At 40.9% G+C, this 22,294-nt stretch overlaps 1 protein-coding gene across 1 annotated transcript in view; it reads right to left on the reverse strand.

Annotated features, from left to right (window-relative positions):
• Positions 1 to 21,696, reverse strand: part of EEA1 (early endosome antigen 1) — a 121,305-nt gene extending 99,609 nt beyond the window's left edge. The window contains 1 exon segment of the mRNA XM_021006418.2: positions 21,527 to 21,696. Coding sequence (XP_020862077.1) covers positions 21,527 to 21,550 — 24 coding nt within the window. The 5' untranslated portion in view covers positions 21,551 to 21,696.
• Between the last annotated feature and the right edge of the window lie 598 nt (positions 21,697 to 22,294).

Raw genomic sequence — 22,294 nt, forward strand, 5'->3', positions numbered from 1 at the left:
AGTCAGGAAAACAATAGATACAATTACAACAACATAGGAAGACATGAAATGATGAAGAATGAGGTAAGCAAAGCCAGGAAAACAACAGAAACAATGATTACAATAAAGGGAAAGGAAAGAGCAAGAAAAAAATGAAAATACTATGTAAAAACTGAGTTTGGCCCCAAAGAAGGGATAGAAAATGCACCTCCCTTCCTTCTTTGTAGAGGCGTGGGACATGGCATGGATGACTGTCAGGCACAGGTAAAACGCTGTTTTGTTTGGAGGAGCTGCTTTTTTCCCCCTTTTTATTTTTTCATCTTTGTTAAAAGGTAATGGCTTGCTGGGTAGGAAGGTAGAAGCAGCTATATATGAAAATGAAAGTGACAAAAACAAAAGAAGACAATGAATAGTTGTTGAAAAAGAAAGATCCAGTCCTTAAGAAGTTTACAATCTAACTAGAGACCAAACAACTAGTATACATGAAAAGGAGAGGGCCTTAATAAATGTAAGACCATGTGATATTTACTAAAAGTGTACTTTTATTGATTATTGATTGGGAAAGGCTTTGTACTTGAGATGGGACTTGAGCTAGGCCTTGAAAGATTAGTAGAATTTAAATAACTGGACAGGAGGAAAGAGGGGATTTCAAAGTAAGATAGTAATAAAATTAATGAAGGCACACAGACATCACTGAAAATTAATGGGATGGGACCCACAGCTGCAATATGGTTCCTGAACAGGTAAATCTTATTCAAAACTCACCTCATTTCTGCCACTAACTAGATAAAGAGGGGATGAACAGAATTCTACATTAAGAAGCTATATTCTCTGGTTCTTGCTTTTCCACACTTAAGGAAAGAATGGTAGAATGTCTCTGAGTGAAGTTTAACTGTAGGAGAAATAGATAATAATAGTGTTGTGGGAGTATTTTAGAGACCACTTTGAGAAAAGATGAGAAATTCAGGGAATACTCAAGTGAAAGTCTTGAAAACAAAGGCTGGATACCTTTTGGGTGCACTATAAAAGGGTTCTTGTTCAGATAGGGGTTGTACTAAACTGTCTCCAAAGACTCTTCTAATTCAGAAGATCAACCTTAAAGGAATGAGAAGCTTCCAAGATTGGTAAAGAGGTAACAGTATACATGGAAAAAGCAAAATACAAAATTTTTAATGGAAAAAAGGTATGGTTTAAAAAAATACAAAGACAAAAAGGAAATCACAGATGTCATAGTTTTTAGTCTGGAATTTTTTTAATCTTATGAACATCTAAAAAGATATATTCAGAGTGAGAAAAAACATTTTCAATATGAAAAACTATAACTAAATGTTTTAAAGGCAAATTCAATCCAATCCAATTTCCAATCTCAGTAACCTTTAAAGGGCAGCACTCTCTCTACCTCCAATCCCAAGCTTCACTGCTCTACCCAAAAATACTTTAAAGGAAGCAATAAAATAAATTTAATGAAACGATAATTCTATTTAACAAATATTTAACAAGTTCCTACTGTTGCCACTTCATAGTAGTGTACAACTTAAATATTCAGGGGCCTTCCAGGCCTATTATCTCAATGAAGGTTACTATTTCTTCACTTTATATTTTTCTGAGGTAGTTATTATCACCATTTTACATATAAAGAAACTAAGACTCTAAAGAATAAAGTAATTCATCTCTAGTTAGCAAGTACAATGTATCAATAAAACAATAAAATGTGGATAACAAAGATATCAATTACAGGAAAATACAGGTAAAGAAGCAGTGTAAGCAAATTGTTTCACATAATAATCAGAACCAAATGGCTTTTAACACATTAAGACATGAAAACTACAAGAACACTTAATGTTAGTCTAACAGGCAAGATGAGCCAGATTCAATGGAATATTTTGCATCACTATGAACTTGCAAATATTTTAGGCTTCCAAAACCAATGATTACTGAAACAGATGTGGAAAATATGAAGATCATGTCATGTAAAAGCAAAGCAACTCATATTCTAGGACTGAAGGAAAATAATAGCCTTGTCCACTGAAAAAGAAGCAATCTCAGTTGTTTTTTAAAAACAAATTTTGAATACTGGAGAAAAGGAATTTTAAATGTTAGTCATATTTGTAACTCTAAAGAACCACAATATCAAATTAAACCAATTTCTGAAAACTCTAACTTAAATCAAACTGAAATGTATACATATAACATTCCTTAAACACCTATTGATAAAAAACAGAATTTTTTTCCTCCACTAAATTCAATCCAACTAGCATTTATAAAGGGCCCTATAATGAATGCAGCACTGTACTACGCATTGGGCAGAACAGAAACAATATAAGACACATACAGCCCCTGCCTTCAAGAACTCTGTCTCACTGGGTAGCCAGACATGCACATATGGAATAATCAACAACCCAAATAATACAAGTGTTGAAAGTTATACTTTCCTGTTTACTCTCTTCTATCACCTCACACTCCTAGCTTTTTTTCTCCTACCTCTTCCTCCAGTCTTTACCCTAATTTTCTCACTACGTAATAAATGCATTTTTTTTAGTTTTCTATATTTCTGGAACCAGAAACCATCCATCCTAATAATGAGGCAATTCCGTTACGTTAGTAACTGAAACATTAGAGAGCAGAATTCATACCCATATAACAACAACCACACAGTACTTTAAGATTTGCAAAGTGCTTTACAATTATTTTCATTTTATCTTCACAACCCTTGGAGGTAGGTGCTATTATTTTCCCCATTTTACAGATAAGGAACTGGGGCACAGAAAAGTGAAGTGCCTTCTGAGTGTCTGAAGCTGAATTTGAACTCAAATTTGTGATTCCAGATCTGACACTCTATTCACTATGCTATCTCAATGAATTTCTGCTCTTAACTAATTACATAACCTTGACTTGGGGCAAGTCACAAACTGTTATTCTTAAAAGTAAAATATGAGGGGCCACAATATATAATTTAAATTCTATGATTAGAAAAAGTTCTTTGGTTATGAAAACACATAGTGACTGTCTTTGAGTTGGCAATGATGCCTGTTCATTAAAAAGGCCACTACATCCATACATATTTAATACTATTGAATCCCAATGCTACTTGGTGTATGGTATTATGGTGTGGTACCTAATATTTTATGTAGGGGTTTTTTTTAATTGGCAAAACATTTACACTTTTTTAACTGAAATAAATTTGTTTATTTAGAAACAGAACCAAGCCCCAGAATGTTCACCAAAGGCCACTTCTTTTTCTTTTTCGCACTTAATAGTATTTTTTTCCCAATTACATGTAAAGATAGCTTTCAACATTCATTTTTGTAAGATTTTGAATACCAAATTTTTCCCCCTCCCCATGACAGCAAGCAATCTGATACAGGTTATACATATACAATTATATGAAACATATTTCCACATTAGTCATGTTGTGAAAGAAGAATCAGAACAAAACATGAAAAAGAAAAAACAAAACAAAAAATGAAAATAATATGCTTTGATCTGCATTCAGACTCCATAATTCTTTCTCTGGATGCATATAGAGTTTTCCATCACAAGTCTTTTGGAATTGTCTTAGATCACTGAATTGCTGAGAAGAGCCAAGTCTATCCATAGTTCATCATAGCACAATGTTGCTGTTACTGCATACAATGTTCTCCAGGTTCCGCTGCTCACTTCACTCAGCATCAGTTCATGTAAATCCTTCCAGGTTTTTCTGAAATCTGCCTTACACAGCTTTATAAGTTTATGAAGTTGAACCATTAACCTGACATCTCAGTTATTTCCATCTCTTTAAGGAAAAGTTATTGTGAAAGCTGAACTAAAAGAACTATAAAGAGCATTTAATAAATGTTCTCTTGATAAATAAATAAAAAGTATAAACAAACTATATAGTTAAAATTAATTAAAACTGTCTGGTCATATTCAAATTGATCCTCTAATCCAATTAATTTCCAAAGTCTTTTGTGAACACTGACTGAAAAACTATTTATTTAAATACACCACCCCATTTATCTGGGATCACTTAAGGAAAAAGTGATCTTTTTTTCTCCTTTTTTAGAGAAGTTAAGTATGATTTCATTAAGCAGAATTTTTTTTAAAATCTTTCTAAAATCCATTACACATTTTCTTGCCTTCTTAAACATAATGAAATAATTAACTTTTTTTCTAAAGGACACAGTGTCATAATTATAAATACTTATTTGTTATAATGCAGTGACAGAGACCTTCAAAGTACTATTTGCCCCAATAGTAAATGGCTACAGACAGGTAAAAATGAGTTCTGGTTATTTGTATTCTATCTGTTCCCTTAATGTCAAGTTGTCAGCTATAACTTTGCCTGTCTCTAACATCACTTCTCCAAATGCTAAACCCATCTCTTACCACTTAATGTTTATCAAATGAATAAATGTATAAGTGAAAGCTTCTAATCTGCTGTCAACTGGGAACCCAGATAATCAAGTTTATTAGAATTATGTCGAAAATAAGAATAAATGTTCTCTAAATGTGAGTCTAACAAGATCATCAAGGAGTACAGTACAAAGACATCTATTTTGGTCACTCACTGGCCTTTTGTTTACTTCTCAGCCCTTAGTGTGTTCCAGATAATTGAGTTTACTTAAATAAATGGCTTTCATATAAATAATGGTATTTATGTTATACATATTTATAATAATAGTTATTACTTTGAGTCAGAAAGACCTGAGTTTACATTCTACCAAAGAGTTGAATATATTCAAAGATGGAAAAGAGCATGAAGTGACAGAAAAACATAGTATAAAAGACAGTAATGTGAGAAAAGTTAGAGTCAGATTTTAAGAAGCCAGGTAAAGAAATATGGATTTACTGAGTATGCGATGGGGAGCCACCAACTAAAAGTTTTTACTAGAGAAGAGACATAATTAAGGCTGTCTATTCAGGAAGTGATTACTCAAAAGCAATAACTATACACTGTTTATTTGGAAGCCATTTATTTAGTAAACTCAATTATCTGGAACACACTAAGGGCAATTCTGTGTGTGTGTGTGTGTGTGTGTGTGGTGTGTGTGTGTGCGTGCGCGTGTGTGTGCACACGCGCGTGTGGGTGTGGGTGTGGGTTACATCCAGGTATGTATACACACACAAAGGCACAAACACAGAGATTTATGATTAACTGAATGATGGAAAGATTGACAACAGGAAGAAAAGTCAGAAGGCTATTACAATAATCCACGCAAAGAGACAATGAGAGCCTAAAATGGAGTGGTAGCCACAGGCAAGGCATTGTACTAGATCTTGCAGAGGTAGAAATGAAGGTCTTGAGGACCAGTGGCAATGGAAGATGGTCTTAAGGCAGGAGAATAAGACATGACTCTAAGGTTTCAAGAAAAAAAGAAATCCACAGGTAAAGCACTGAGGAGTAAGCAGGTCTTGAAGAGTTAAAGAGGCAACAAATGTACTCTTTGAAAAGTCTGGCAGCGAAGGAGACCGAATGACTAGGACAGTCACCTGAGTGACTGTCTTAAGATAGGAGGAAAGGAAGCCTTTGAGGAGAGATTCAAGGTTAGGAAGATAAGTAAAGCAGTCTCAGAAGAGATAGAAGGGGAAGAAATCAAAGTGAGAGACTGGGGCTAAAAGAATCACCTTTTTCTTTAGGGAGAATAAAGGGGGGAAATCTTGTTTCAGAGGTGAGTGGGTCCCACTGATGAATGCTCCCACGAGAGAAGAAAGATATTCTATAAAGGAAAATGGGACTTCACAATGGGTATAATCAGCATGGACTTGGTACCTAGACCACGCCAAAGAAAGGGATCAGGACTTATTACAGCAAATGACACCCAAAAGAATTGGAAGGGCACTGATTCACTGAGATTTCAAGGCAAACAGGACAGAAAATGACCACTAGGAGAGTAAAATGCAATAATCAATTGAAACATTAACCGAAAGAAAAAAAAGACATAATAACAAAGTGGCAGGAAATTTCAATGTCTCTCTCTTACTTTAGCATAAGTCTAACAGAAAGATAAATAAAGGAAACAATTTAGATCTGAACAAAAAGAAACTAGAGCAAAAAGATTTATTTCATCTTCTAAAGGGGTAAACAATATAGATATTTTTCAGCATTACATGGAACTTTTATAAAAACTTATGCATTAGGGCACAGACATGTTGCAATCATCAGCAAAAAGGACAGAAACAGTAAATACATCCTTTACAGACCACAATGAATAAAAATAGTTCACTTCAGCAAATGCAAACAAAAGATACACACCCAACACAGAGACTTAACAAAGAAATATTAAATAATGAGTGGGTCAAAGAACAAATAACAGAAGCAACAATTATGTAAAAGAAAATAAGAAAAGAAAGGAAGAGATTAGGATGGGTAAAGAGAGTTTTTAAGATGTAGAAGAAGGAAATTAAAAGAACTCACAGTCTGAGATAATATGACCTGCTAAACTAAGAAGTAAGGTCATCTTCAGAGTATGGGGGGAATGGAGATAGAGTTGGAGACTTGAAAATAGTGGACTCAGTTTAGAATAACAGCTTCCATAAGGAATGAAAAAGGAAACAGGTATCAGATGATTAAAAAGTTGGCCTTGTAATAATGAGGGTCAAGCAGAGGCTTGAAGACATGAATTATAACGGGTCCTCTCAGCACAACTTCATGACTTCCTCTAAGAGTGTCCAGTAACCAGTAACAAGGAGATAAGGTGATTGGTGGCAGCCACCCAGGACTACTAGGGACCTAAGAACTCAAGGGTAGCAGTCAATGACAGCTGAAATCCCAATAAGAAAGATTTGGAAGGGAGACATATAAAGCCAGAACAAGGGTAATACACAGAGAGAATAAAAGATGAGTTATTTTTTAATCCTATCAGTCAGGATCATGACAAAGTGCAATAAAGGAGGAATGAGACTATCAGATAGTATGGAGACAGGAGAGTGCAGTCAAGAAAGGGAATGTTTTTAACTAGGTATGAAAGAGGTAAATATTAATGAATAATATTGAAAAGGAAAACATCTAGACATAAGGAATAATAAGTAGAAAAATGTGAGACATGCTGGCCTAGACCACTACAAATTCATCCTAACTTTAAGTGGTCCCCTGATGCTGGTTGCTAAGGAGATGAATAAAAGGATTGCCACACTCCTTATAACTGTTATGCCAAACTTTCTCCATTCTCCTCAATCTCCAACTCAGTAGATAATCTAACTTTTACTTTACTGACAAGATTGAAGATAAAAGATGAATTTTTTCTCTCCTCTGAATAGCACTTTCTCTACACTTACTTTTCTTCCCTCTTCTCTCAAACTAAGGCATCCTTATTTCCCAGACTAAATTTTATGCTGATACCCCATATTTTACTCCTCTTCTTCTCTGGAACCCAGCTTCTTCAAGTATGCCTTTCTCCAATACCTTCAGTTATGCCCTTTCCAATGGCTCTTTCCCTTCCTCCTCTGAAGACAGAACAAGTTCCCCAATCTTTAAAAAAAAAAAACTGCACTAGCCTTTGATGTCCCCATTAGCTTCCATCTTGGTCCTAAATCCTACCCACACTTCAAGACCTAATTAAAAATCCTATCTCCTCGATGCAGTAAGATTTCAAGGAGAAATGGTATTTTACCTCTGAATTTTGATGATACTTACTTCCTGTGTGCCTCATTTTGTATGTATTTACTTCTTTATATTATAAGCAATTTTTCATATATGTGTGCTTATCTGTACACACATACCAACTACCTCCCCAATTAGATCGTATGTTCCTCAAGGACAGAGATTACACCCTATGCCACTGTAACCCTTTCAGAGTCCAGCATTATAAGGGACTTATGAATATATGTTAAATAATTAAGCCGTAAATTATTTGTAGGAAATGCAAAACAAAGGAATACATCATGAACAGAGAATCAATGCCAGAGTAATAAGTAATGAAGTTGGTAGAATGAAACTGCTGTAGATCATGAATGTTAGCCTTTGAAGTATAGATCTGATAAGAGTAATTCATATCTGCATTTAAGGTTTATGCTTTCCTCACAACAACCCTGCAAGGTGGGGAGAGTTTTATCTACTTTAGAGATGAGAAAAGTGATGAAGTAGAGAAATTAAGGGACCTTGCCATGGTCACACATCCAATGCATCTGCTGTGTCTGATGCAAGATCTGAAATTGTCTTTATCACTCAAGTCTACCTTTTATTCTCACTATTCCAGCCTGAATTTCCAGGGACCAACAACCAAGACTCTGTTGGGGGTTCTGATTTCCAGGTCAGCTCCCTTTTCCCCTCTACCACAGTGCCTCACTGGCAAATAGCCAGGGAGTATAATAGGTCTTGAACTGCAGGCTGACATAATGAAAGCTTTAATAATATTATTTTTAGTTGTTAGTATGATACATTAGTTTTTTTTTTAAACTAGAGGTAGAAAGACCAGCTAGGAGCCTTGTTGCAGTAATTCTCTCCAGAAGTGACAGTTTAGGTCAAGGCAAGGGCTATAAAAAAAAAAGAGAGAGAGTGAAACAGACCCCCTCCAAAAATATAATAAATCCCTACAGTTTTCTGAGCCCATGGCACAAGGAATCTGATGGTGCCATAGGAAAAAATTTGCCAGGTGGGTTAAAAATACAATGATCCAAGCTATCTCCTAAAACTTTCAAGGCTCTCTTGGATCTGAGAATCCAAATAATAATGATAGAAACAATAACTACTACTAGCATTTACATACAGCTTTAAGATTTGCAAAGTGCTTTATGTATGCTATCTCATTTGATTCTCATAATTCTATAAGGTAGAAGCCATTATCCCCATTTAACAGATGAAGAAACTGAGGCTAGCAGAGATTAAATGACTTGCCCACAGTCACACAGTTCCTAAATAGCTGAAGCAGGATATAAGCCCAGGTTTTCCTGCACTCTATGCACTGCATCATTTAGTTGCCTAGCTAAACATAAGAGGGCTGAGAGAGAATTCACTCATTTGTCCTCCATTCTGAGGAACTCCCCACACAGGAATTTCTGAAGCTGAAGTGGATTTGATGGGGTGCTAATGATGGATCCCTAAAAGGCCCTGGACTTTCCCACATGGCCCAGATCCCTGGCATTTGCCTGAAGCATCGCCCTTCCCAGTCAATAATCCTTTTAAAGGGCCTTTCATTATGGCCCTCATTGTCTGCACCTGGCCCACCCCAGGCTACTTGCCACTCCTTAATCCCATCTAGACCTCTTTCTCTGTTACTTCCAGACCACCCAGGCTACTTGCAACCCCTAGATCCCACCCATCCAGATCTTCCCACAGTCTCTCTGTACAAAAGTGTCTATTTGGGCCCCATTAAATTGCTCAGATTAGGGGCAGCTAAGTGGCACAGTGGATAGAACTCTAGCCTTGGAGTAGGGAGGACCTGAGTTGAATTTGGCCTCAGACCAAACACTTGACACTAACTGTGTGACCCTGGGCAAGTCACTTAACCCTGATTGTCTCACAAAAAAAAAAAAGGAAAAAAATTGCTGGGAATTTTTAAAATCTGGCTCACTTGTATTGTCGCCATAAACACTTCAGACTCACTAGGAATCTTGACCACCCCAACCAGTGTTTTACTAAACTATTTGGACTGAAAGGTTTGAATGGTCAAATTCTTTCCAAGCAGAACCACTCCCTTTTGCCCTTGCATTTCAGGGTTCCCAAGACCCCTAGACTGCAACTCCAATTATCTACAAGCCGAAAATTCACTCTGCACTGAAAATTCATATTTTATACAGAAAGTGAAGAACAAAGAGGAAAAGTTACTTAATGAAAGGGGGAAAGGGATTGTTTAAATTGACCTCTTTCTGCTTTTTGAAGAAAGTTAAGCTGTTTTAGTCTAAGAATCAGAGTTAGAAGGGACCTCCGAGGTCACAGTAGTTGAGACATATTTTTCTGAAGCACATTTTATTATTGTTTGGTAATATTAGGCAAGAAAAGAAGATAAAGGTTACCTATGATCTCTTAATTGCAAAATATAATGGCCTTTTCTCAATTCACATTTTTCTTGATGTCTCTGTAGCCTTCCACACTGTCAATAACCTTCTCCTGAATACTCTTGCCTCTCTAGGTTTCTTCCTCCTTCCTCTATGACCACTTCTCATTTTAATACCCCCCCAGGATCTTCAAGCAGTTCATTTCCATTAAGCTTGGGTTAATATTGTTAGTCATTCTTCGAGAGACAGAGAGAGAGAGAGAGAGAGAGAGAGAGAGAGAGAGAGAGAGAGAGAGAGAGAGAGAGAGAGAGAGATGAATGAGTGAGTGTGTTTTACTCTAATTCTGCAGCCCTGACCTGGAGCCTCTTCTCTTCTCTCTCTATATGCTATTTCACTTGATGATGGGATCAGCTCCCACTGGTTCAATTATTTCTACACATACTCTCCTGAGTTTCTGTCTGGTATTACCAATGGCCTTCTGACATCTCAAACTGGATGTTTAGCATCTCAAACTCAAAGTGTTCAAAATATAACTCATCTTCTTCCCAGCCTCTCCTCCAAACTTTACCCTCCAACTTTACCCTCTTTTGAAGTGTTATAAAGATGACCCCAGATCCAGTTCCAAAGACTGGTGTCTCAAAGACTTTTTATTAAAGAGGTTGAAGTGTGTGCTTTTGATTCTCATGAGAAGCAGGCACATCTCCTTGGAAGGGGAGAAAATGCACATGTAGAAGAAGCCAGAGCAAGTTTTATAGTTAGTAATTGCCTAACTCCTCCCTTCTGGATCAGGATTGGTCCTAATCCTTCTAGGTTACAATCTTCCTTATATGCCCCACCCTAAACATACATTATATGCTTAGAATTGTGTTATCACTCCCCACCCTGGACAGAGAAGTTAGCCTGTCTGTGCTGATTTCTTATCTACTTATGTGGAAACTTAACTCTTTCATTTCTCACAGAAGTCCCTATTTTCTGCATCACCATTGTCCCAGTCACACAGGCCTGCAACCTCAAAGTCATCCTCAACCCCACACTTATATTCATTTCATATATACAATCTGTTGCCAAGTCTTATTTCTCTCTTCACCATCCCTTTCTCTCCACTCATAAGGTCATCACGCTGGTGAAAGCCTTCAATACCTCACGCTTGACAATTTCCTTCTGACTGGTGGCCCTTGCCCAGGTCTCTCTCCATTCTGAAACATTCATTCAGCCACCAAAGAGATTTTCCTGGGCAGCTAGGTGGCGCAGTGGATAGAGCTCCATCCTTGGAGTCAGGAGGACCTGAGTTCAAATCTGACCTCATACACTTGACACTTACTAGCTGTGTGACCCTGGGCAACTCACTTAACCCCCAGCCTCACTTTGAAAAAAAAAAAGCAAAGAGATTTTCCTAAAGCACAGATCTGATCATGTCATCCCCTGCTCTATAAATACCAGTGGCTCCCTATTACCTCCTGGATCAAATATTAAAATCACCTGTTTGGAATTTAAAGTCCTTCACAGCATAGCCCCTTCCTACCTTTCCAGTCTTCTTACACTTTACTTCCTTCCATATGACCTACGATCCGGAGGCACTGATTTTCTTACTGTTCCTTACATATCACAATGCATCTCCCCACTCTGTATCTTTTTAACAGCAGCTGCACTCCACGAATGGACTCCACCTCTACCCCTACCTCTCCCTGAACCTTAAGGACAAGGACTAGATTTTTTGCCTTTTTTGTACCCCAGGGTCTGACACAAAGTGCTTAAGAAATGACTGCTGAATAATTAGGTCCTCCTTTGTTTCTAATAACAAACAAAAAACAGTTTTGACCCTTTGAAATAAGGAAGTAATGCTCATGGAAAATATGCTACCCCTCCTCCAGCATATCATGCTTGTCTTAGTATCCTGAAGGAACATTCTTTTCAACATAAACAATGCTGATCTTTTGCATGGGTAGGAACATTTCTTTGAGGTACCAAAGAAGCATGATGTATTTGTAGTGGAAAGAGCACTACTTAACTTGGAATCTCAAAACGAGCTCAAATTCTGCCTCTAACAGTAGGCTGTATGCCTTTGGGCAAGTTACTTAACTTTCTTAGTTTCCTCATCTGTAAAACGGCTCTGAAAACCACTTATGCCTTCATAGGAGGAATGAATACCTGTACTATCTACCTTACAACTCAGCTGTAAGGAACAAATAAGAATGTAGAGTAACTACCATTTCTTGCCTAATACGTCCCTGGGTCTTTGTGCTATGCGGTAGTGATAGACAGGTAAAAATAAAACCTTCCCACAGCCTTTCAGTTGCTAATAAAATTGCCGTAAAAGCACAACAAAAATAAAAAACAATGCTGTACATTCATGAATCAATTAAAAATTCTTTGCTGAAGAAACTCTACAAAAAGAACAGCAGCTTTACAAATTAATAATGGTAAGTCACCTGAGACAAAGAGAAAAAAATCTTCAATGTTCCATTAGACCTCTGGGTCCCAGAGATGCTGCAGAGGAGGCCTTACCAAACTCTCTTAACAAATTTACTTCGTGTAAATTTACTTCCACTATGAAAAAAATCTTGACTTTCATAGGGACCTTTAGGATTCGAGAAAAATCACCTACATCAATTTACATGCTAATGTTCCCTCCAATACCTTTGCTGCCTAGCAACTTCTATTTGTACCTTCACTCCACTTCTGCCACACAAGGGAAAGGTCATGTCCTTCATCTCCTCAACCACAAGGATTCTAGCTCCATAATCCCTAAGTCTGAATTTCCTTTGATTAACATTGATGATGAGGAGGATGACAAAAATGAAGATATTGATGATAACAACTGCTAGCACTGGCTAGCTCTCCAACGGGCTCTCCAGCCCTTCAAGTTCTCCCAAGCAATTTGCTATTCTGGTCTCACTTGACCCCTTTCAATATTTCAAACCTTAGTGAACCAGCTAACAATGTTCTTCATCCTAAGTAAAACCCTTTGTTCTCTTGTCCCATCACCACTCATCTCTTTCCAGATAACTTAGCCCAAATAACTCCCACTATGGAAGCAATATTAAAGCCTCCTTTTCAAAAATTTCAACAAAATTTATTAAGAAATAAATATTTCCCCAGTGATCCTTTACAGACCCTACCAGAAAAAGAAAACCTTATCACTACTAAATCAAACTTCTCAAGACACAATGATGTTCTCTAAATCCTTTTCTTCTTTCCCCTAGACCAGTAGTTCTCAAAGTGTGGTCAGAGGATCAGGTGCTCCTCAGGCAGTTCAGGGGGTCCACAAGGTCAAAGCTATTTTCATGATAATACTATACAGTAAATATTGATAGATATAACCCACATAAACAAAAGCTCCTAATAATTTTTAAGAGTGTAAAAGAATTCTGAGACTAAAATTGTTGATGTTTAAAGGGTGCTGGGACCCCAAAACAGCAACAAATGGGTCCTGCCCAAATGAATTCAACCCAAGCCTTCTTTCAGCCAAAGATAAGTTTTATTAAAGATCTACCATACTGGCCAGACTATTAAGGAATCTGAACATTTGTGACACTCGTATTGACAAGTGGGCTAGATTGAACCTGAGTCATTGGCCAGATTTTAAGAACCTGAGTACCCCAATGGAGACCAAGATGGATCTTACATATAGAAAGACTATGGGAGGGATCTAGGAGTGGCCAATAGTCTGGAGTGACTGGGAGAAGGGGTTTAGGGAGGATCTTGATGGGAGTGGCCAATAGTCTGAGGTGACTAGAGGTTCTAGAGAAGGGCAGGGAACACCAGGGACCTGGACCATGTGACCCAGGGAGAAATGGGGTCTGGATAAGATCTAGGAGTGAAGGTGTAGTGTGGGGCCGAGTGCAGACAAAGAAAGGGCCAGAGCCTTGATCAAGTGGGAAAATTCAAGTGGAGTTCAAGGGGGGGTTTCCAGAGCCTGTACTCTGTCAAAATGTCTGAGAACTATTGCCTTATTCCCTAATCTTTATGCTTTAAGAATATAAGGCCACGAATGAAAGCTAAGGCCTCTGAAAAGAGACTAAGGGTACTAGTAACTTGATTAAAATTGGAAAATACCTCTTATTAAGGTCATTTGCCTTCCCCCAGGCACTGAAAAGATAAAAGATATATTCAATAGAAGGAAGAAGTCTCCTAGACTTCAATTCTTGGAAACATCTTAGTCCACCTCTGACCATCCAGAAGGAAAGATCAGGGAGAGAAATGGTAAAGGAGGGATCTAGTGGTTTCAGGAATGATTCTGCATGGGTATATGTGCCGAAAGATTAGGTGACTTCTGTTCTTTTTTATGAAGCAAAATGTCAACTATTTCCTTATCTTGACCTATGTGACTTTTTTTATCAGTGTGAAATTATTGTTCAAAAATCTTATAAAATGTGACTTCACAATGTCCTACCTTGGAGAGATGAATCAACAAACATTTATTAAGCACCAAGTAAATGCTAGGCTAGGCTACCTAAAGAGAGATAACATGCAAAACAAATGGATACGAAGCAAGCCTTACACAGGATAAATAGGAAGTAATAAAGGCACTAGAATTAAAAGGGGTTGGGGATAGATTCCAGTAAAAGAAGGGATTTTAGTTGAGACTTAAAGAAAGGCCAGAGTACATGGGCCTGGAGGGAGTGCATTCCAAGCAAAGGAGGAGGGGAGGAGGAGAGGGAGAGAGTAAGGTGTAAGAAAACTGGAAAGGTAGAGGGGTAGGCTCTGAAGGACAAACAGCATTTTGTATTTGATCCTGGAAGCAATAGGGAGCCACTGATGTTTATGAGCAAGAAGGTGACTTGGTTGGACCTTTGCTTTAGGAAAATCACTTTAGTGGCTAAATGGAGGATGGACTAGAGTGGGCAGAGAATTGAAGCATGTAGATTCACCAGCAGCTAATGCAGTAATCCAGGCATGAGGTGAGAAGGGCCTGCACTAGAGTGGTGAGTGTGTTGGGGGGGAGGGGGGATATTAGAAAGATGTTACAAAGGTACAATCTTTGTGAGCCTGAGGGACTAGGAGGATGGTGTTGCTTCTTCTGTAATATGGAAGGCAGGAAGCAGGGAGGGTCTACGGAGAAAGAAAAACGCTCACTTTGGACATACTGAGTTTAAGAGGCTACCAGACATCCAGTTTGAGATGTCTGAAAAGCAGTTGGAGATGTGAGACTGGAGGTCAGCAGAGAATATGAAGCAGGAGAGAAAGATTTGGGAATCATCATCATAGAGACAGTAATTAAATTCATGGAAGCTGATGAAACCACCAAGTGAAATAGTATAGAGGGAGGAGAGAAAAAGACCTAGGACAGGACCCTGAGGGACCACTATTGTCGCAGGGCAAGATCTGGAAGAGGATCCAGTAGGCAGGCCAAGAAGGAGCAGTCAGAAAGGTAGGAGGCAGCCCAGGACAGAGACCGATCAACAAGTGTCTAAGGCTGCAGAGTGCTAAAAGCAAACAAGGATAGAAAAAAGGCCATTGGATTGGTAACTTTGGAGACAGCAGTTTTGGTGGAATGATAAGGTCAGAAGCTAGAAGGTAAGGGGTTAAGATTAGATTTGAACAATCATAAATTAATTAAAAATTGTTTCTGGCAGGCTTATGCCTACAACATGGAGCACAGTATTATTCTTTTTTAATCTAACACCATTATATGCTTGTTCCTATCCTGCAAAATACCTAGAATCACATAACTATGCTGACTGGGTTTTACCCAATTTCAATTGGGCTCACCCTGCTGCACATCAATGATTTTACCCTTCTCTGATAAACACTATCTCACTCTCCAAAGAAACCTTTCCAAAACTTCTTTTCTCAAACCACCTCCCTGCTTCCTCTCAGCAAAGAATCTCACCTCACATACTTCACTGAAACATCCAGGGTTCCCTTTCCTCCTCAATTCCATACTTCCAATCACTTTAATATCTTCCCCAATCATCTCCTTTGTGGCCCAGTCTCAGGATGAGGTGGTCTTTCTCTTTGCCAATGTCCTTATCCCCTCTACTTGTACCCTCAATCCCATCCCTGCCTATATGCCCCAAGGGCTTGCCCCTTTGGTAACTCCTTCTCTCCTTCATTTTCAACCTACCCTGACCCACTGGCTCTTACCAATGCTGACTGCAAACATACTCAGATTTCCTCATCCTTAATGAACCTTCACTTGATCCTTTCATCCCTCAAAGCAATCATCTTTCCTTTCACAGCCACACTCCTAGAAAGAATTCTCTACACTCTTATACTCCATTTTCGCACCTAATAATCACCGCTCAAAATCTTGCAATCTGCCCCTGGACTCCCTAAGGTTGCCAATTATCTCTTTACTGCTGAATCTAGTAGCCTTTTCATGGGTCTCATCTTTCTTGATCTTTCTACTGTGATTACCACCTCCTTCATTCTTCCCTGAGTCTTCAGGAACCTGTTCTGTCATGATTCTCTTCTTACCTGATGAAGAATTCCTTCTTGGTCTCCTTTTCAGAAGCATCATCCACGCAATACCCCCTTATGAGTAAATGTTACCCAAAGGCTCTGTCCTGGGCCTGTTCCTCTTCTCTATCTACATTGTTTCACTGAACTCAGCTCCCATGGATTCAACCATGCTCTCCATGCAGATGTCTTCCAAATTTAAATATTCAGGCCTCATTTCTCTCTTAAGCCCTAGCCCACATCTTCAACAGTCTGACTCCATTTGGATGTTACAGATCCATTTCAAACACAGTATATCCAAAACCAAACTCATTATCTTTCCCTCTAAACTCGCTGCCCGTCCCCTCCAACTACCTTATACATGTAGAAAGGTCCACCAATCTTCCATTCACCAGGTAAGCAACCTAGGAGAGATCTTGCATTCTTTTTTTTTCTTTTGGTGAGGCAATGGAGGTTAAGTGACTTGCCCAGGGTCACACAGCTAGCGTCAAGTGTTTGAGGCTGGATTTGAACTCAGGTCCTCCTGACTCCAAGGCCAGAGCTCTATCCACTTTGCCACCTAGCTACCCCCTAGGAGACATCTTGTGAGTGGACGTTTTCCAGTCTTGAAAGGTTGTTACCTTGTGGATATGACGGGGTACTTGGGTGCTTGTGTTTGGGTGCTTGTACTTGGACCCCAATTTCTCCCTAGCCTCAGAAACACTGTCCCTGACAGTTTCTCCCCAGCCCAAGGACCCTGTGCCTAGCAATTACTCATGAGTGGGCCCCAGCAAGACCCTTATCTCTCTCCCTGATGCAGTTCCAAACAGCACCTGAAGGATTTATTAGCTTAAACTGGCTTTGCACTGGGTCATAAAGACATTCTTACCCACTACTATACTATCCTACCACCCTACCTTATTATCTACATCCTGGGCTCCTCATTAACTGTATTCTAGACTTCAGACATATGTATACTCCCTACATCTATCCTGTCAAACAAGACACTGATTGGGGGCAGACTGCACAACTCTCAGTTACCCTGAACTCTAGTTGACTTAGTGATATAGCAGGCCTAAAACCACACCCCCATGTGGCCCCCCTTGTGGGCTTTTCCTAATGAACTCTGGGTAAAATGCCTGCGCAGTAGGTACAAGAAATGCATGTTCTTTTAAGAACTGACCACTCCTTAACCACTCCCTAATCCCACCCCTGAATCCCCTAGTTAGCATATTTGGCACATGTTTTATTGTATTTTATCCTATATAAACTTTAACTGTACCTCTCTAAGTTGCAGGATCCTTTAAGAATCCTTGCCTGCTGAAAAGCGTAACAATAAACTTTGCCACCTTGGCTTCAAGAAATGTTTGAGTCTGTGAATTCATTCCAGATGACCCATGTACTTCAGGCTTTGAGGGGTCACAACTTCTCAATCTCTCAGCCCGAAACAGATAATCCCAAGATTGAGCACTGGCAAGTTTGAGAGTTTCTGAGTTTGAGAGTTCAAGACCTGGCCTTCCTTGATTACTCATTCTCACTCATTCTCTACCCCCTTAACATTTCTCTTATCTGTCCCCTTCAATCTACTCACACCACAACCTCCCTAAACCTCTAACCTGGACCATTCAACAACCTCCTACCTAACTGGGACCCCCGCCTTCATTCTCTCTCTCCTCCACCAATGCATCCTACACACTGTGGCTCAACTGATATTGTTGTGGTCTAGGGGTCTTGGGAACCCCTGAAATGCAAGGGCAAAGGGCAAAGGGCGTGAGTCTGCCTCCAAAGAATTCGACCACTCAAGCCTTCTTTCAGTACCAGCAGTTTAGTAAACGCTGGTCGGGGTGGATGAGATTCTTAATGAGTCAGTGAATTTGATAGACAAGGCTGAGGGTTTTTTTTTATAGGGAAAAAGATTGTGGGAAGATTTGCATGGGAATAAGGAGTGGCGAATAGCCTGGGGGTAGTCCAGAGGTAACAGAGAATTGGCTGGGCTTCGGGTCAAGGAGGCCACAATGAAAGGACAATTCAAGGGGAAAGTTCAGGGGGGAGGGGAGTTCCAGAGCCCACACCCCATCAATATTCCTAAATTAGAGGTCTGGCCATGTTACCCCTCTACTCAAGAAGCTTCAGTGTTTTCCTGTTGTTTCTAGGATAAAAAAATGTACAAACTTGTCTGTTTAGCATTTAGAACCCTTGACAATCTGGCTCCCACCTATCTTTCAGGGCTGATTACATATTGTACCCCTCATGCATTCTACAATCTAAACCAGCCAGTTGATATTGTCCATACATAACACCAAATCTCTTGCATCCAGGCCATGATACAAGTTGTCCCTAATGTCTGAAATGTTCTTTCCTCATCTCCATCTCTTGAAACTAGCAGCTCCTTTCAAGGCTCAGATCAAAGTATTACCTCCTTCAAGAGGACTTTCTTGATTCTGCCAAGTGTTAATACCCTCTCAATCAATGTATTTATTTTGAAAATATCCTACATCTATCAACTACTATGTTTTACACCCCTATCAGAATGTGAGCTCTTTGAAGGGAGGAAGTGCCAACATTTGTACCCACATTTGAGCATAATGTAGTAGGAAACCAGGCAGAGCTGCTGATAGAAAATGGAGGGCTATACCTGGTAAGTTCTGAGCCTTCTGTAAAGGACTTGAACTAGAGGGCCTAAACACAAGGAGGCAAACTGAACCTCACAGCTATCACTCAGACTAGGTGGGTGAGATGCAACTATGACTTGACTAGTGCTCTGGATAGGCAACACAATAGGTATGGGGGGGGCAGGATCTTGATCCATTTAAAAGGTACATTTAGGGAAGCAATGGTGTAGTAGAAAAGAATGCTGAACCTGGAGTCATAAGACTTGAGTTTGAATCCCAAGTAGGCCACTTTCTCCTTTGATCACCTCATCTATAGAGTAAGGAAGCTGGATCTTTCTAAAGACCTTTCCAGCTAGATCCATGATTCTATTTTGTTAAATATAATTTTGTTAAAACTGCATTAATAAAATTCAGTATTAGATTGAAGCTCAACTACCTGTATGCTTGACTGGCATTATTACAGATAAGCCACTTCCTAGAGCTGGGTAATTTCAAGAGAAGTCCCTTTAACTTTTCTGGGCCTCAGTTCCCTAATTAGTAAAATGAAGGTATGGACTAAATCCCTTCCTGCTCTAAATCCTATCCCCTTTTAGTACTTTTTGAGGTTAGGGTTGAAAGTTATAAATAATAGTAAATACAAGATTTATTTCTTCTTTTAAAAATGATACTTAAAAAGCACTTTTCCAGAGGAAATAACAATTTTGACTGAAGTGAAAAGGTCATCAAAGACCACAATACAAAATGATATATAACACAGTTTTAAAGTATGTGGACCATTCCTAATATACTGGCTAAACCATTGACTCTTCAGTTTGGCTAATGTATTACTTCTGATGAGAAATAACAGGTTGTCAAGGTGGGATGAAATTAAAATGCTGCCATGTTATACAATTTAAAGATTCAAGTTATACCTGTTCGTAAATACTAGGCATAGAGCTTAAAAAAAGGTAAACACTAATTGTATTATAATTACTGTCTTCTTATTCCAAAGAATTCAGGCAGTTAAAAAAATGATTGTTTCTATGATGATTTAAAATGTCCTTGAGTTTTAAATTACATGAGGGTTACATTTTAATCAAAGTGTAATACCTATCTATGGAAACTTTAAGTTCACAATGGAAATACCTGTAACTAACATCAGAAGATGTCATCAGGTTTGTTCCTCCTGTTCTGACAGCTTCACAAAATACTTTATCTGCTTACATAAATTAATCCCAATTTCTCGTTTTCCTTTGGAATTTCCAAAACTATTTAGTTCTTCCTATGGACAATGAAAAACAAATACAGTTGCCTAACCTTAATTCCTAACCGTATCAACCAGCACCACTTCAAAGTATCCCGAATTTTCTGGCAGCTCTCTCAACACACCTTTAAGTCCGTAAACACTTTCTTTTCACCATAAACATTTACAAAGACCTTAAGCCAACTAATTTTCAGCTACAGAAATAACAAAAGAAAAAACAAATCTGAGGCATAAGACAACCGGTTCCTGAAAATTAGTTACATATTACAAGTAAATTATACACAGATGTCTTTACTGTTGAACAGATAGAACATACCCTTGTTATTACTAGAATCCTTTCTCAAAAAAAAGAGGTTCTAGCCCTCCAGAATATCCGAACTAATCTTTTGTTTTTAAAGAGTATAGGAAGCTCTCAAATTTGAACGCATTAGTTATTACACTTCCCCTTGATATATGACTAAGTTTTACATGATACTGACATCGCAAGAAAGCTGGGGAGAAACTCGAACACTCCCTTTTCCATGTACTGGATGACTCAACTCTCTTTGGTAGCCACCCTAGCTGCACAATCACGGATTTCAATCCCGTACTTCTTTTGTCCTCTGAACGGCCCAGTGAGGCTTTTGGCTCCCGTTTTTCTGCCGTCTAGGTTGTGACACACGCCTTACCAAGATCTCGGGAAAGGGGGCGGGGGAATGAAGGAACCTAACAAGTCGGCACACATTTAGTAAGCGCCTCCTGTATGCCAAGCTCCGGGGATACAAAAGCGAGGCAGGGGAGTTGGTGGAGACGACGTCCCGGGCCCGGGGTGCCGGCTGAGCATCTGGAGGGCCTCGACTTCCAATGACAGGCAGCGGCCTGGGCCGCGAGGAGGGAGGAAGGAGCACGTGGGGCCCCCGGAATGAGGGCCGGGGAGAGGCGCCCCGAGCTCCCGCGGCCAGCGCCCCGGCTGTCACGGCCGCTCCGGCCACCCACGTGTCTTCCCCCGAGCGAGGCGGCGGAGGTCCGGGGAGGGGGGACGGCCGCGGGGTCGCTCTGGGTCGACTGCCCAAAGGTCAGCGGGAGGCGGGGCGAGGCCCCGCCCCTCTCCACCCCCCACCCCCCCAATCTCCCTCCCTCCCTCCCCCCCCTCCGCCCCGGCTCCGGCCGCCACGTTCTCGATGACACCGTAGTAAATACAGCGTCTGTAGCGGCCGCCGGGGGGAAAGGGGTCCGGGGCGTGCCCCCCCGACCACCACCAACACACCCCACAGCGCGTGCGCCCCCGCCCCGCCCTTCCCCCTCACACCTCAGAGGGCGCGCGACCCCACCCCGCCCCCCCCCCCCGCTCCGAGGCCTAATCCCGAAGAGTGACAAGCCGGCCGCGGGGCCCGCCGCGTCAACAGCCCTCGGCTCTCACCCGCTGCAAGATCCGCCGGAACATGGTGCAGCTCAGGGCCGGGGCCGGGGCCGGGGCAAGAGGGCGGCGGCCGCTCGGGCAGCCTCCACGGCCCCACACTCGGCCGGCCTTCGAGGAGGGAGCGCGCAATCGCGCGGCCACTGACAGCGGGGGCGGGGGCGCCACCTCCCGGCCCCGGGCGGGAAGAGGGAGCTCAGAGAGGCCGCCCGGACCCTCCCCAAGGGGCGGAGCCTGCGGCAATGGCCAATCCGGGCCGGAGGGGGAGGGGCGTCCGCCCACCTCCCCCTCCCCCGAGCGTGGGCGGGCGGCTGACTGACAGGACAGCGGACTGAGCCTTCCGCTGGGCGGGTCGGACTTCGGGAGCTGGGTGCGCGTGCGCTCTTCTCCCCACCCCGGCCTCTCCTGAGCCGGGGGGCCAGGGGCGAGGCAGCCTCGGACCCTCCGGGCTCGCCCCGGGCAGGGATTTGTCCTCTGGGGCTGTGGGAGCTCTGAACTCTGCGGGGCAGCGTCTGCGGTCACCCTGACGCTAGGGACCTGCAGCCCAGCGCTGATGCACCCCGACAGAGAACCCCGAGACTGCCCCTCCTCCCACCCCTCTCCCTTTCCACTCCTTTCCTGCCTCTGGGGCTGGCGGGTCCCCACGCAGTCTTACCCGGGAAAGATGGGGCTCCACCAGGGAAGAGGACTTTGGAATGGTCACTTTTTTATATAATGAATTTTTTTTTTCTTTTTTGGACAGCATCTGTCATTTCACTGCCATGGGAAACT

The sequence above is a fragment of the Phascolarctos cinereus genome, unplaced genomic scaffold (genome assembly GCF_003287225.1).
Source record: "Phascolarctos cinereus isolate Bilbo 61053 unplaced genomic scaffold, phaCin_HiC Scaffold_1;HRSCAF=81, whole genome shotgun sequence".
Taxonomy (NCBI): domain Eukaryota; kingdom Metazoa; phylum Chordata; class Mammalia; order Diprotodontia; family Phascolarctidae; genus Phascolarctos; species Phascolarctos cinereus.